The 18,191-nt window shown below is 36.1% G+C and overlaps 1 protein-coding gene across 1 annotated transcript in view; it reads right to left on the reverse strand.

Moving 5' to 3' along the window:
• The window catches only part of eif3ea (eukaryotic translation initiation factor 3, subunit E, a), a 41,285-nt gene extending 31,684 nt beyond the window's left edge, over nt 1-9,601 (reverse strand). Inside the window, exons 1-4 of the mRNA XM_026227547.1 lie at nt 9,454-9,601; nt 8,607-8,724; nt 8,397-8,514; nt 130-172 (exon numbers count right to left, since the gene is read on the reverse strand). Coding sequence (XP_026083332.1) covers nt 130-172; nt 8,397-8,514; nt 8,607-8,724; nt 9,454-9,543 — 369 coding nt within the window. The 5' untranslated portion in view covers nt 9,544-9,601. The remainder of the gene's footprint in view (nt 1-129; nt 173-8,396; nt 8,515-8,606; nt 8,725-9,453) is intronic.
• Between the last annotated feature and the right edge of the window lie 8,590 nt (nt 9,602-18,191).

An 18,191-nucleotide genomic window follows, 5' to 3' on the forward strand; every position in this document is an offset into this window, starting at 1 on the left:
TTTGGGAAGTCATTTAATGTGTTGCTGCTCAGGGTTGCCCCTCCCGTTGGGCCCCCAAAACAACACTGGGTTCATAGAAGTGTCATGAGAACTCCTCAGAGGGGTGGAAGAGTCAGCAGAATTACTTACGCCATGCTTGTCAGCCAGATAGTCGAACAGCATACGCCCGTCCCTGAAACACAAACATTTTTTGGGTTGCAGGGGTTTTTTAAGGTTGCAAGACAAGATGAAATACACTTATTTTCTTAAGGTAAAAGTTCTCAAAATAACTCATATAAATGAAACAATATTAAATAACATTTAGAACATATAGAGTCATACATTTTAAATTAAATACATATACACACACAGATCAAAAACAAAAATCATAATCATAAATATCATTAAAAGACTATATAAGAATAATCACAGTGCTGAGCTGCACCCAAAAGCTCCTTTATTGCAAATTTAAATCTTTACTAGTCTTTGCCACTATCCTTTGAACCAATGGGTTTTACCCGTTTATCAGCAATAAGTTATTAATCATTTAAAATATAATTAAAGTATGATAACAAGTACATATATACATATCTATTACACTGAATGATGAACAAACATTGTTACACCCATATCATGACAATTGTATTTTATGATTTTTAATTTTCGCAAAAGTTCTATTTAAAAAGTTGACACTTTTTTGACTCTGTGATATAAACTAGTTTAAAGTCAGATGAAACAGCACTGACAAACAGGAGAAACACTGCGCAACGATACAATCTAAGGATTTTCAATCAACAAATAGCCATTATTTACCATGGATTTATTGTAGTAACACTAACTGCAGCATGATATTTATCGATATCGACTGATATTATTTTTTTTAATATTATAACTTTACAAAATCCCAGAAGAAATAATAAGGGAAGGTTGGAGCTGTGACTCAGCGGTAATGTGCTCTAAAGGTCATGGCCTAATGGTTAGAGTCTGACTTCCAACACAAAGGTTCCGGGTTCGAGTCTTAGGTTCGGCAGGAATTGTCAGTGAGGGGAGTGAATAACCAGCGCTCTCTTCCACCTTCAAAACCAAAACTGAGGTGAGACCCTTGAGCAAGACACTGAACCCCCAACTGCTCCCCAGGCACCACAACAAAAATGACTGCCAACTGGTCCGGGTGTGTGCATTTGTACGGGTTATATGCAGAGCACACATTCGGAGTATGGATCACATGTCACTTAACTTTCACACACTGAGTTACAGTATGGCGATCAAATGGGTGACAATTCAAAACTGCTAGGGATGCACCGGTTGACCGGCCATAAATCGGAACTGGCCGGTTTTTGCTTAAAATACGCGATCGGCAATCGGCCGTTTTTTGGTCTTCATTAGGCTGATTTTTCCAGAAGTGCGGCCGCGTGCACAGACTACATTGTAATCGTTCACTATGTCATTTGTGTGGAAGTATTTCGAAATCTGTGCGCAGGACACAAACAGCCGATCAGTACTGGAAATGCGGAGCTACATGTCTGAGGCACAGATCAACAGCGATCAGCCGTTGGTGAACTGGCGCACAAATAAGAGTCCCTTTTCTGCGCGCACTAAAGCTGCGCGAGCTTACGGTTACCGGTCCGACCGAGCCCTGGCCTGAACACGAGTAGACCGTGCGTGTGTTCAGATCAACTTCTAACGTGTTGGATGCGAAACGAAACAGACTAAACTGTTTTTTTTTTATTTTTTTTATTTTTATTTTTTTTTGTAAAGTGGAACTTGCATAGACGTTTGAAAAGCCAGAAGTAAACGACAGTTCTGTATAGGATGATTATTTTTATTTTACCTTAACCTTACATCGACTTAATTTGATTTAAAAATCACCTGCTGTAGCACACTGAGAAAAAGTGTTTAATTCATCCAATTAAAAAAAATTAGGGTAATGATTCACATCTATATTTTTTACTTGAGAGAATAGTTATTTATTTTCATTGGCTCAAGTGAAAAAAATATAGATGTTAATCATTATCCTAATTTTTTTATTATTGGATGAATGAAAACACTTTGCATTTTGGAATAATCTATTTATATAGCATACTTTTATTTAGTCTGTAAATAAAGAAACTGGTAAATACCTTTTTTTAATTATTTAAAACCAAATTTAAAAACTAAAATACTGAATGCTGATCAAGAAACATCTTATTGATTGTGTGTTGATTGTGTTGTTTGGACTGTGCACTTTCCTTCTTTCTTGTTTGTTGCTTAAAAAAAAAAAAAAAACGGATATCGGTATCAGAATCGGCCATTTTGTTTGTAAAAAATCGGTATCGGAATTGGCCATGAAAAATCATGATCGGTGCATCCCTAAAAACTGCTATAAATAATTTATTTCTCTTCAGATTATTTCCTGACACATCTAAAGAAAACATGATCCCTATATATATGCCTCATGGTCTTTTTTAATAATAAGGGGAAAAAGAATTGTATTGTCCGCCTGGCAAAAAAAGCAAGTCTGATTACTTATAATAGCATATATTTCTCAAACAGACTCATGATTTGAGGTATCATTCATATCCATTGAACAAACTTTGTGGGATAAGTTACACACCAACATTTAATAATGGGGTTTTGAAAAACCTATAAGCCTAAATATGAGCCTTAGTAAGTATTCCTTAGGAAACACCACTAAATAAAGAAAGAGAGGATAAGGTAACGAAGAAACGAAAAACTAACATTGCGTCTCCTCATCAGGTGAGAGGTAAAAATCTACTGCTATTTGTGCATATCATTGAGTTTTGGCAAAATGCTCAGCACTAACCATGCTTACCACACGACCACCTCCGCCAAATGTGGCCGTCCTCTGTAGAATTCGGCAAACGAAGGCATGTGTCACTATGCGCTCCAGACAGAAAGAGGAGGTTGCACGTTTATTTTATTTGTGGGGAGGTTCAAAGGCTGTTTATAAAAGGCGTACTCCTACAGTACTACTTCTGTTCCATTATACTATCATCTGACTGATGCTGGGCCACCTCCCTTAAACAATGTCCTAACCAGCGTTAAGCAATAAAACCTAACTATCTCCCTAATGCAAATCAGATTTAACTAAGCTAACCAGCCACAACAAGAAACAGAACAATTCTGCAATTGTCTGATTTATATTTCTACAGCATTGCGCTGGAGAGTCCCAACCTTATAGAAATCCCATTCTCATTGGTCTAAAATCTTATTCCCATCCCCTGAGAAGTTCAATTTAAAATGCAAACACTGTTATTTACTCACCCTCATTTCAATCCTCATGACTTCTTTGAAACACAAATAGATTTTTATAGCTGAACATCCAAGCTGCTCTTTTCCACACAATAAAACTCAAATTTTGAGTAACAACATTTCAGTCTGTTCCTCACACAGCTATCACATGGCTTTAGAAGATTAGAATATAGAGCAGAACACAAATCATGAGGGCTACTTTGATGATGCTCTCATGGTGTATATTTGTCTTTTTTGGTAGCTTGACAGTCCCAGTACTAAGGCAGAACAATTTTGGGAAACATTATTTTGCGGAAAAATAATGTTTTTTTTTTTTTTTTTTGGTTTAGGCTCAATGTTGTTGAATCTTGTTTGTAGGGCAGCACAAATCCCCCCAAAATTCTAAGTAATCAATATAAATTATTCTGATGACAAATAAATTATAATTATAACAAGGGGGAAAAAAATGTGCATTTCCAAATACATGTTAAACACAACCAAAGCGCTGAGCAGATTCATACATTTTTATTTATTTATTTTGATTAATCAAACAATCTTGCCCAGTCCCCATTCATTGCACTGTATGGAAGAAAGCAGTGTGAACATTCTTAAAAATATCTCATTTTGTGATTCACAGAATAAATTAAATCACACACACTTTTGGAAACATAACATTTTTGGTAAACTGTATTTTTACATTTTAAATATCTACTGATAAGAACACTGATAGTTTCAAAATGGTTGTCTTGTCCTAAAAGTTTTGCATTACTGTCCTTACTGAGCATTTCTGCATTTATCCAACATCCTCAGCCCTCACCTAATATCTCCATAAACTAACAGTGAGTCCATGCTAATCTGTCTGCTGAAGAGGACATTACATTTTTACTCTTTACTCTCACCACCTCCCTTCTGGGTTGAAATGAGGAACAGACGGGGCAGGTTTTGCTACGGAGGTCAATGCACTAGTGCTGAGGGAACTGTGTGATAACTCGGCCCTTGGCCATTCAACGAAGCTTATCCATCTATCACGCTCCGTCTGTTAAAGAAAAAAATATCAATCGCCACACCATATGTCCCAACACTCCTGAACAATGGTCATGACAGATTTCCAAATGTATTATCACCTGCTTATATCATAGCATCCGGCCCATGAGCGACACTGTCAGAGAACTGAACCAGTTAACATCCCACGACGCGGTTTAGAAGAACCACGTCACACACGAGCAGCCATTAACAAATAAAAGAACAAATAAAGACGAGTCCTGATCTGCACTTCCTCGTGGTCGTCTCGGCCCGTGAAACTTCAGACACTGAAAAATGCCCTCCGAAACCCGAAATTTTCAGATCGAACAAGTAAACTTCAAAGTCGCTCGTTAATGAAGAGCAGACATCCATTTGAGTGGGTTAATTAAGACTGCGCCTGGTTCTAAGGCCACAAACTTAATCCTGAACTGTGATAAAAGCATGTTTTGGAGAAACGAAACGCAAACTGGTCTTTAAAAATGTCTAGGGAAGGCAATACCACCTACTGAGATTTCTCACTGTAGAGACACCACAAACACACAGTGGTAGCCTGATAAAATATATAGAAGCTCGGCGCGGTATTAGCGCTAGTAAAAGCAAGCAATTAAACAATAACTAAGTACAGATCGTGGCCTCAGCTACTGACTCTAGTTTGGCCTCTTGGCGGGGGCCAACAGACTCATGCACTGAACAGAGACACAAAACAGCTACAAAAAAATGAATGACAACTGCTATATGGCATGCAAATTTCAACAAAGCCCTGACAAACAAACCCCAAGTATTAAACTTTGGAATGTACATTGTCCTACCTGGTTTGTGCCAAGAATATGAATGTCACTTCAAGTCACACAGCTTTTTCTGAAGAGAGATTTAAACAATTGATTTTCCAAGCTATCACATGCAATCAGAATAAAAGCCACACAGAACACACTACAGGCAATACAGCACCCTAGAATCATATCAGCAACTTTTGCAATAGAAAACATATTTCTACACTAATCCTTCAAAACTAACAAAGCTTAGTTAGCATGAACCATGTTCACGTGAGACGTCAAAGCCCCAGTTAGTATAATTACTAAAATTAAAAATGCTCATATTAACAGCAATAATGTAAATTAAATGATAAATGTAAATTCTTAGCATCAACCAAAGTGAATAAAACACTCAGCACCTTTTATTTATTTATTCGTTATTTGCAGTTTTGAATAATTAGTCAAAGTAATGTTCCTTAAACAGATTAAAGCTGAATGTCTTTATCATTTGATTTGCCATTTCAGTTATTCATTTACAGTTTTGCTGGGTTCATGAGGGAACTTTATGCAGTTCATGAATTAAGGAAAAACGTATTATTTAAATTAGGGATGTCAACGATTAATCGATGATCGATTAATTGTCGATAAGAGATGCAATCGATTAAGGCTATCGATGGTCGGTTAACCGATTCAATGTTGGGCTGCGTGCGGCTCATGCGCACTCAACACGTGCGAGCGGCTGTGAGTGACGGTGACGATATATAAAAGCATCATCATTCATTCACAATTTACAAATTAAGCTTTTAATGTGATTTAAACTTTAAAGTACATTAAAATAGAAACAACATAAAAGTTCTTCAACATTAAATGCAATAGAAATGTAGTTACTAATCATTTCATCAGATAACTGTTTTATATCGTGCGCTTTGCAGGGCTGCGGGACACAGTGACAGGACAGGTAGTCTATTCATTCCTACAACTTGTTAATTCATTCCTACGAATTATTAATGTGGCAATTGTCCATGTTTCATTAATTTTGTTCCCTAAATAACCCATGATTTAAGTGAAATAAGGGAACAAATTAATAAATCGAACGAATTCTTAATTCATGAAATCTTTAATTTCCCTTCCCATGTTTACCACAGTAAGAGATGCGAAAACAGTTATTAAAAGCGGAAGATAATAAAATAAACCTGGGAAATTAGAGGGTTAGACTATGAAGATTTAGGAAAAGAAACAATGCCTAAATATACTGAATTTGTGGAAATTCGTGACCAACCGGCAAACCAGAACAAAGCCGCGTAAATGAAGACTATGGGGTCCAAAAGCATGGTCGCGATCTAACATTTTCCAGTTAACCTATTATTCCTCTAATAAACAAAGCTTTTATACCACACTTGTCATAATCAGATCTTATCATTTCTAAATAAATAATTGCTGGATTCAAAACAGCGATTAATAGGCGCTGTGACCGACACATTCCTGGAGCATTTAGTTTAAATAGACCGTAGTATACCGGTCCACTCTGCTGTTATGCCAAGGACGTTTTTGCTCATATGAAGAGGATCATCTTTTCCGTCTATATGCGAATGCGTGTTAAGTACAAGCCTAGTTTACATTATAAATAATAGTTTAACATTCAAATACATTGCGAATATGGAAACATTTCGATTTGTGCCGAATGAGACATGAGCAATAACCTCCAAATAAATCTAGCCAAAGCCGCGCTCGCTCATCCTCGTCTGCACGCATGCACTGTCACGATCTAATGCGCTGTATGCCGGATTTTTAAAAATCTGGGACAGATTTCTAGGACAGAATCCAGCAGGATCAAATTAATGTGAGCAACTGTGTTTTGGTGCAGCAGCGCCGATGTAGTTCACTTAATGTGCAGCGCAGTCACACACGCTCCACATTTCGGATAATTTTATACAATAATGTCAGTTGAAAACATTGCAATTGTGCTTTAAAATACAACAACGAGCACCACAAAACCATTTAAAGATGCGCGTTCAGCGTTCTCCTTGCGGGATTGGAAACTGTCAACAAAGTAAAATGACCTCAAAAGTATGGCGCGCTCTCTTCATTTTATCAAATGATCATAATCGCATCAATTCATTTTATAATCCTGCTACTAGCATTTTATTCAGACTAAAACCTCTTTAATTCAAGTGAGAAATCGTTTTGTGTGTGTGTGTGGCTTTTGCACATCCTGTCATACCGCTGACTGCGTGCCTGCAATAGACGCATTTTGCAGTATTATGGTTAACGATTAATCGATTAATTGATCGTTAATTTAAACGACGATCGATAATGGAAATAATCGAAATTTGACATCCCTAATTTAAATCATCAAAGTATGTAACCATAACTCAAATCATAAAAATGGAAATCCCTGCCATACAGCATAGGACAGAAAAAGACTCAAATATTTAAGCCTATAGCTATAGCATTCTCAAGATCAGGTCTAAATCACATCAAATACAGTGAAAAATTCAGCCACTAAGTAATTGCTATGGTGTCTCTTATGTCTAGGTTTGTTGGCAACTGAATGAGAGCATAAAATTAACAATGTCTTCACATTCCAACATAATTAAAAAGAATCCTCTGTTAAAAATCTATCCTAATGGAGACAACTATCTGAGAACATCTCTACTGCCTTCAGTGATCAGTGCAACAGCCTTCTTTTAATTAAATGAAAACATCTCTAATCCCTAAGACACCACATATCTAAACCTAAAACATCTAGATTGGCAGGCGGCTAGAAATGAGGAACATCCATCAAAGAAAAGCAAGCCCTGGACGAAGACCAGAATTTTAACCAAAATATTTTAATTACAGCAAAGTCAGCATCAAAAAACAAAGAACAAAAAGTAGCCTCCATGAAACTCACCACAGGATGCTCTAGCATTCTGCTCTTCTGAAATTTGCAGAATGAAACCATATACTCATCCACATGGCAATTTCAATCAAATACAAACCGATTGTGATTACAAATGCCCACTGATGTTCTGCCATTCACTTAATTAAATGGCACTTACTGTAATCCCGACCTTCCAGAAAAAGAGCCACAAACGTCCTGTTTGGAGTATCATTTGGCATCGGGGAGGGCTCTGTCCCACATCCCTGAGGACCGTCTTGTCTAAACTATGTGCAACTGAACACTGTTCAACTTACATTAGATGAACAACAAAATAAGTAAAGCACCATGTAAGCTGTTGCTTGGAATAGAAAATGACTAAACTACTGTCATAATAACATTTAAAAGATTATCTGGATAGACAAACCAGTGTAAAATTTAAATAAGTGGGGTTTACTGATTGATTTTTTTTTTGGCACTAACACAAATAAGTTTTGCAAGTAGAATATTTTTTTTTACACTGTTAGTACATGTATAATTTGAGCATTTACCTAGTTGACTGCATCTGCCTCATGGTCTCTGGGTCCTCAAACACCTTCACAATCGGCTCGGTCTCAGATTGCAGCTGTTTCAGTTGAGCCACAACTTCAGTCCTCTTTTCTCTGAGAGCTGGAAAAGTGCAGATGATACATTCTTCTTATATGAATCTCAAAGTCAATTCTCATGCATCACAGAAAGCCATTAGAAGTTAATCCACTCACAGTTGGGTATTTCTTTGTCAGGATATAAATTCCTGTACACATCCATGGCAAAGTCCACCATGTTGGTGTCACTGAGGAGTTCCAGCTTTCCATGGAGGAGCTCGTTCTCATTGTAGATCTAGAAAACAGTGATGGAAACATGAATAGTACATTCACAACTTCAATAACATCTATTTAGGAGTAATGCAGAAATGTTATTTTGAATATATTTTTCTTAACACGAATCTTGTTGCAACAAACTGGAACAGCTATAATGTAACTGCAATGCAAACTCAGAAACGCTTTTGCTAGAACATACACATACGATAAATACGTTTTTTCAACAATTTTACTATTTCTTTTAAGGCTGTCAATTCGAAGTCATTTTTGCAACTACAACAAAACCTCATCTTTGTCAGATATCATCAGTTATATATCTTATGAAAACTATATGAAACAATGAAACAACATCACAACACACGAGCGTAGAAGATAAATGTAAACAAAGCAGCGTTGGATTAAAAAAGAATGACAAGCCAAGAACAAGTGACAGATGTGCTAAACTCTTTAGCTGCTTACAATGCTGTCCAGTTAGGCAGCTTACTAGCAAACAATCAACAAAAGGGTTAATTATATTATGAATAAACTATTATTCATGTCAAAGTTTGTTGGCTCTGTCGATACTCATTTTTATTATTTATTATCGGTCGAAATCATGAGTTACGTGATTTAAAAAAAAAACGGACTTGCCGGTGCGGCACCACTATCATGGCTAAACTACCGGGCGCACGTGGTACTACTTTTGCCGCCTTCTACAAACAAACGATTTCAGCGCCTTTTCAAACACGAATGTACGTTGCACTTGTACCTCTTTTACTGAGAGGAATTCCAGCAGTGGGAAAACGAGATGCCTATCCAAAAAGTGGGCTATTCGGGTGGTCAGATCGTATTCCGCCATATTGACAACGGAAGAGGACGCGCTTCAAAACAGGAAAAAACTTTATTTAATAAGGTGCGCTCACACACAGTCCATAGCGCCACGGGCTGCATCTACAGGCGTCACACAGTGGCCTATCAAAGGGAATATACTGCTTTCAATTAAATGATGTTTGCTTTCTAAAGATGTTTACGCTAATAGAATATAATACAATAACGTTAACAAAACAGAAAACAATAGTTTAACTTATAAAGTTGGCTCAGCTGTACTACTCTTCTAGAAAATAATAAAGTAAAAAAAGGACTAACAGAATAAAATAAAGGTGGAAAATAATTAGATGTAATGATATAAAACTTACTCTTTTGTAAACAAGAACAGAATAGAAAAGAATAAATGTAAATAAAATAAAATTGAATAAAAAAGTACTTGACTGAACAGAATACATTTAAATAATAAAATATAATTGTCGTTAATAAAATTTACTTGAACGTTTACTAAACTGTACTCTACATGAATAGAATAGAATAGAATCATAAGTGTGTAATGCTCAGATTTTTATGTGTAAAGTTAAATAGGAGCTATGCTTATAAACCTTTCATTACTCTATAATTTGACTGCAGAATTGATACAATACAATGTTTTATTTATAAAGAGTTCATGTTTTGCAAGGTAAACTTGCTGAATTTTGAAAATCCTGCTGAAATAATGGGCCTCTTTCAGAACCAGCTGAAATTCTTCCAGCAGACGAATATCAGCGAGAGTTCATCGGGCCGGGGGAAAAGTGACCTCTCTCTGGAACATAGAGCTACCTTCACTTCAAGATCAAAACAAAAGCAAGGTCCAACACGAAAAAAGTTCATTACTGTCAAAATAAGCATGCAATATGGGCCTACGTCAACTAAGAATTTGAAGACAGGAGCAGAAGAGCATCCAGGTTTTACTCCTCACTTCAGCAGCTGTCTCATAAAGATGCCCATGTGTTGGCCATGTGCTGCGAAGAAGAGCCAATATAAGCTCCTAAATGGTCCATCTATAATAGGTTCCACCAGCACCATGTTTACTTGACAACCACACGACACTGTCCTGGATCCCAAAACAATTTCCTTATTGTAACATCGATCCTTTCATTTCTCCTGACTGTGGAATGAGTCACAAATGTAAAGCTGTCACTTTGGCCAACTCTGTTTAACCGTTCACCCCAGGCGTACTTAAAGTCTGGAAGGAAAACAAAAGAAGTATAGTTAAAGGCATCTTTGTGCTAGCCTTCATATGTTTGAAAACATCATATTTAAACATTGGTGTTGTATTTTAATACTTTTGTTTGGACAAACTTTTTTCACAGATTTTAAATAGCATCAAGTGGCATGCCATTGTGTTGGTTTTGAGGTCAAAAGGTTGACATGATTTCTAATGTCTCTCTGAGACATGGAAAAATCACATTGAAATGTCACACTTGCTTTAGCTATGAGTTTTCACACTCTTTTTTACAAACCAAACGTCAGATTATTTTTATTTTATTTGAATTTTTTGAGGGGCATTGAGTAATTTTTGCAGTCACACCCACCATTCATTCCCAGAGTTCATGAGAAACTCCTTTTGTCCAAATAATTCAGCATATACATGTGCTGTGTTTTTTCCCCTGAAAGAAATGCATGCATGGTGCTCATACTCTTATTTTGCTTATTTGTGTTCTCATTTTCAATGAGAAAATGTATTTTCCCTTTTTCAACAATTTCCACATCAAGCCTAATAGCTGGCACTCAGGCTTGGGAAGGCATCCATGAATATTCCTGTGAAATTATTAGGCACGGCTTATAAGGAATTTACCAGCTATTACTATGTGGTTTGATTTAACTGTGCAAATAGGCATAATGTCAGGGACTGTAAATGCTTCGGCACTAAAGGTAGAATTATTTTTCCTCACTGTCCCTATTTATTAAGTACACGTTCCTCTTTCTCTCTAGGAAATTCAGGGGTAATTATTTATATAAAAAGTGCCATGAACATAAGTAGCTCATAAGGTCTTTCTAAATTGGAGACATTTGGGGTGTTTTAAATTTTTAATTGTTATTATATTTCTAAATATGATGAATGCCGCAAATTATTTTTCTTTGGGTATTTCAGAGCAAATGCAACCAATATTCAGAAACCAGCAAACAAAATCAACTTTTTATTATTATTATTATTATTGTTGTTGTTGTTGTTATTATTATTATTTATTTGTTTATTTTGCTTGTAAACTTGATAAGGCCATGAGTTCCAGAAAAAAATACAATGCTGGCAAAGACTGTTGGAAAAGCAAGGAGCCAAATGTTAAACACAGCAATAGAATACTAATTGACATTAAGACTACTTTTGAAAAATTAATTCTGAAGCCAAATTGCTCTGGTTTCTCCTGTTTCAACCAGCCAATCATTTTAATGAAGGAGGCTCTGGAGCACAGCTTTGGAAAATCCACGTTTACCCGCTCCACCAAACAAGACTGAGGCTAGAAGAGTCAGAGACAGCGAGCGTGATGAAAATTCACTTTTTAGTTCTGTTGCACATCCATTTAAATATGAACCAAGCTAATATAATACAAAACCTATTATATTATGAGTGCATATTGCTTTGAAGCAACCTAATTGTGACACATGAGGAAATGGAGAAATAATAGCTCCTTGAAGATTGACACATTAGCTAATACTTTAGAACATATGAATCCGTCGCTTATTAATATTTGTGGTTACAGACCATGACAAAAAACCACCAGTGACTAACACAAGCCACCAAAACACATTGGAAGAGCAGGCTACAGATTTCAAGTCAAGGTGACACTGGTGACCCATAATTTATGCAGTACAAACGCAAGCAGACACGCAATAAAAGTTCTCTTGGCTTTGGTACCTCCTTAACAGGTCATTTCAATACAAACAGAGCCATTTATAAAGAGGAACTGTGTTTTACAGTGAATCATACCAAATTGTGGCTTTGTTAATGCACGGGAAACTGTGAGCGCTAAGGTGATTAAATCGCTGATGTTCCTTTGAGGGAAATGTACCCATTGCTCCGGAAAAATAGAGACCTTTCTGCATTTGCAATTGGATGAAGTTTGTAAACCCAAATCCCACTGGATCTTTAAAGTCAGTTTCTTAAAAGGAGACCTAAATCTAACCTAATTTTTTTATAACCTTATTTGACTGACGAAGTGTTGAATGAGCTCATGGTTGAAGGTCTACATTTCCATGCAAAATGCTGCAAATCAATTTGATGTAAAAGATGAACTCAATTAATAAATCATGCTAAAGTATCTCCCTTGATGTTTTTGGACATACAGTGTTTATGTAGATGGAAATGGGTGGTTTAAATGTCTGTGGTAGACAGTAAAATGTTTGTAGGAATATTTCTGATTGCCCCAGATGTTGCTGCTTCTTTTTTTACAACTCTTCTGTCTGGAAACTACACTATGCAGATGCTTCACAGCACATCGGAGTGAATACTGCACGCCCGCGCTCCATCTCCACCCATCCCAACTGAGAAAAATGGTGGGTATGACCACAAAAATAATAAATTGCACAATTAAGTATTCCGCTCAGAGTGCACATGCACAAATGTACATCTTTTTTTCCTTTTACTATCATAAACCTCAAGCCTCAAAATAAGAAACAGCACCTTACATTCAATTCAATTCAATTAAGTAAAAATGTCTGTATTTTACCATTGCACATGTATGAAAGCTCTAATACTGTATTCAACCCTGCTGTATTATTAGTGCTATATCACTAAACAAACAACATGACAAGAAAGAAAGAAAAAAGGAAAGAAAATAATAATGAGCATTGCATATCACATCATAATAAATAAATAAATAAATAAAATGTAAAAAAAACATTGTTATACCACTTCAAAAGAAATAAATAAGTGAAATGAACATTGCAAATAAAAATACATACATTATATATATATATATATATATATATATATATATATATATGTGTGTGTGTGTGTGTGTTTATGTGTTTATGTATGTATACACTCTCACTAGATCCAGATTGTGTTATGTATTACATGTTATGTGCGAGAATAATTCTGACTGTGAATGTCTTTAATTACGTGTTGTCATATAAAATAACCAGCGAATATAAGTGAGTAATATAAGCACCGCTAACCTTAAGTGTACAATGGAAACAGTTCCTAGTTTATTTAAAATCAGACATTAATTGAATTTGAGACCATTTCATTAATCTTTTGGGCTAAGAACTGGTTCATAAGTGATTCACGGCTTGCAGTGTGTTTGATGTGTTTTTTTTTTTAATGCTACCTCATATAGGATATAAACATAGGCCTACACAAAGTTTGCGACAAGATTGTAAGTAATTATTGCATTTGCAACTATTTTAGTCGGGAGTCCAGCTGCGTCCTGAGATGTCAGTGTGAAAGTGAAGTCATTTCATAAGAGAAGCAAGATATTGATTGAAAACATGGAGCTGAATGTTGAATAGCCTAACTATCGTCATCCTTTTCAGTCAAGTTTGAATTCTTCCCTGAATTGCACAAAATTAGCATATTAGGCAATACTGACAGCATTATTTTCAGCTATCATAAAAAAAAAAACTTGTCTCACTGCATGCAGTTTATGAAATTGAATGAAAAAAAAAAAGATCTAATGAAATAGGATGACATACAGAGCAACACTTTCCATGAAAAACCATTCCACACTGATAGCTGACTTATTATGTAGAAGACGCTGCCAGACAACAAGTCATCCAGCTGCTTTTCATTGCAATATCAAATGAATCCAAATCAACTGCCTCTAAAGATGAATGCCTCCATGCAGGATACCTCAAAGTCCAACCTTTGCTCAGGCCTCAGTACTAGTGATATGAATTCAAATGATTTTCCCCCCTGCTTTTTAGATATGCATCACCTCGCTCGTTGGACGTGTTTAGTGATAAATTACCATCCCAGACCCCTTATCCCGTGCCCGATGCTGACTTCAGCACTATCGTATGATGCCATTGGACTTGGGTTATCATAGGAGCCAAGTGGGTGAGCAAACAATGCAAACTCACACAGAACCTCCCATTGCACCAAGTGCAGTGAGACAACATCTGCACCGCACATGTAAGCCAGAACACAATTGCTTGCTTTGAGAATTCAAGTCAAGACTACTACATTTTAAACCCTTTAATGATTTGATATAAAAGCAGAATGTCCTTTTTTTTTTTTTTTTCTGGATGCGCAATGCATTTTTTTTTCCCAATGCATCTTAATGTTTGGGGAATTTTTTTTTTTTTTTTTTATGTGTATTTGATAAAGATTGTATTATTCTACATATACAGTAGATAGATAGATCCATGTCCAATAATGGGGGGATTTTTCAAAAAACTGTTTACTAAAACAATGGCTATTGGTTAACATTATATTTGTAAACAGTGTCAATTTTTTTTTTTTTGGCATTACTCTAGAAGGATGCATTACTCTAAACTGAGCAAAGGTGACTGTAAATAATAATAATAATAATACAAAAAAAGGATAGTACAGCTTTTATTGCCAACAATGATAATAATAAAATGTTTCTTGAGCAACAAATAAGATTGTTTGAATGATTTCTGAAGTAAGCAAAGCTTTATTTATATAGCACCTTTAAAAAACAATGTAAACAAAGTTATTAACAAAATAGAAAAGGATCATGGGACACTCAAGACTGGAGTAATGGGTGTTAAAAATTCAGCTTTGCCATCACAGGAATACATTTCATTTTAAAATATATTAAAATAGACAGCAGTTATTTACATTTTTATAATATTTCACAATGTTAATGAAACAAACGGAGCCTTGGTGAGCAAAATACTTTTTTTAAAGTCTAACTGAATCCAAACCAATAGCCCAAAACCCAAAATACTCTTAATGTATTTATGTATAAAACTTTCAATGAGCAAAAACTGATAGCTAGTAATCTGCTATATGCTGTGTGGAAAACACTATAACACTGAGAAAAAACAAGATTAATTTAGATACAAACATAAACGGTCCTGCCTGAGTAAATAACAAGGATGAGGCAAATATGAAGAAGCTACAAATGAAAATGAAATGGCTAATTTTGCACACAAAAAAAATTATGCTCCAAAACCTCAAATAATTACTGACCCCTTGAGGACATAGACGTCTTCAGTCGCAACAATTGCAGAGAAGGGCCAGACCACCGCTACTTTGGATACTGCAACTTTGGGAAGAATCAAGCATGTGGTCTTGTGAAATCATTGTGCTTCGGCTGCTCTTCACCGCCAGAGTAAAGTTGAGGAAATTACAGACGTGCTATAAAAACAAGCTGTATTTCCAGCGGTTTCTCATAATTGTGCTTACTGTTTACAGAACTGGTGACAACAGTCATTCTTTTGTATTGACGTTGCTACAGTAGGTGTCCTGTATGGTTTCTGTTGTGGGTGTGCTTTGCTAAACCTAGCAGACACATGGGAAGACTCTAAAACATTTTTATAGATGTTACGAACCGAGGCCAAGAAGTGACAGTGGCATGGGTGAGTTGTGGGTCATGCTCTATTGCCGCCACACATTGAGGGCAACTGAGGCGTGAACCACTCGGTCGCAGGAAGTGTTTTGCTAAACAAAATGAGTTCCAATTGAGGACGGCAAATAACGTGCAGTGTCGTGAGCTTGAAAAGTATTTCACAACAGGAAAGGGGTTACCAGGCTGTCAGCTTAAATGAGGTGCTCTTTGGTTGTGGTTTTACAGCTTTAGAGCACATGTTGGAGTGTATGAGAGACAATGTGATTTTGTGTTTTCCAATCACATCTCCTGTAAATGTGTCACTCGGTTTTGGGGACAAAGATTACCAGTACATTCATGATTACATACGTTTTTCACAACATTTATCTAATGGGAATATAACCTCAATAACCCCGTTTGTTCAACATCTGAATTAACTATATTCAAGAAAATGACCGTTTCAACCAGTATACACTGGGTAACGTCACTGAAAGTCATTTAAGGAGTCACATCAGAAAGAACTGCCCTTTTTCACTCTCACAGTGTAGTGTCTTTTAAGACATGGCATGAATTGAATGAATGAGAAAGAATGACATCTATAAACTCAGTCCAGCAGCATGTACTCCTGTGCATGTGTTGACAGTCATTTTACCATGAGCATACTTTTAGACCAGGTTTTATGTCACAGGATAAGTCGAGAATTAACTGTTTTTCTTGGCACTGAACAAGAGGCGTGTGATGCACTTGTTAGTGTCTTTGTATGTACTGTATGTGTGTTCTGGAGCTAGTAAAGATAGTGAGATAAATAAAGAAAATGTGTTACTTAATAATTGCAAAGCAAGTACACAGTTAATGTCATGTGTAGGCTAAGATGGAAAGCGATCCTGTCAGACTGAGGTCGAGATTTGCTTTCAAAGCAAATACTGTTGTAAATGGCATATGCCTTCATTTTCTGTAATTGGAAGATATTGCTTTAAAAAAAAAGAAAGACTGGAAAAGTGCAGCGGTTGTTTAAAGCCCCAAAACACCTCACCCTTTGCTCCAAATTCCATCTTTAGAACTGCTTGTGTCACAGATCAGTAGCCTTGACTAATTAAGTCAGAAATCAAAATAAAATATCTGAACAGTGAACGTATTTCAGTGAATGCCTTCTTTCTGTGGAAGCAGGCGTATGAGGGGAAACACAGGTCTATACCTCATGTCACATAGTGCTCCAAAGGCATGGAAAACTATGCACATAGTAGTTAAGCAGCACAATTTCGGTTTCCAAATGGTTGCTGTTGATCTTTCAACACACTTACGGTGACACTTCTGACAAAAGCAGCACTCCAAAGTAAACACAAAGCATGTGCTACCTTTTTCCTCACTTCCTGTAGACCCAACTGTAAATGAATCTGATGCCTGTAAAGAGCTTGTAAGACCTGTGAACATGCGGTGTCTTTTAAAGGAACTGGTCTGACACACAGGTCAGCAGTGGGCCTTTAAAGTTGGAATAAAATGGAAATTCAACCAATCTATTTTGTAAACACAATGTTGTTCATCTTATAGTGAACAATTATGTTTCTGTCTTTTTTTTTACTTTCATAAAATGTCATAACTAGATGTTCTTGTGACTTCTTCAATCATTCTCCAATCTCCCTTTCTACAATCAACTGCAAGCCTCAAGATCTACCAACAATGGACCGAACTTTACATTTCTTATTTATGATAATGTTTCACTTGATTGTATGCTATAATTTGGTAGAAAGATTTGTTTTTATGTATTACAATGTGACTTTAACACACTGCCCTGACAGACAGAGATGTTTTTGTTAACTAAAAACAATGGGAGGTTATGAAATTCAAACTTAAAAACCTGGCAAATGTATACTAAATTTGACAAAACACACCCAATTAATATTCAGGCAATCGGACAGGTGAATCATTTTTTTTAAATCTGTTCAATGAATCATCTGAAATAATTGAATAAGTATTAATTTACCTCTGTTGATCAGTATAGTGTAAGTTTAGTAGCATTGCCTTTTTCTTTATCCTTTAGGAAACAAGCCTTTGTTAAACTATGCAATCTACAAGTAGCCACAAATAAATGTATGCATTTAGCAGACGCTTGACTTACAGTGCATTCCGGCTATCAATTTTTACATATCATGTGTTCCCAGGGAATTGAACCCCCAACCTTGTG

This window comes from Carassius auratus, chromosome 41 (genome assembly GCF_003368295.1).
Source record: "Carassius auratus strain Wakin chromosome 41, ASM336829v1, whole genome shotgun sequence".
Lineage (NCBI taxonomy): Eukaryota > Metazoa > Chordata > Actinopteri > Cypriniformes > Cyprinidae > Carassius > Carassius auratus.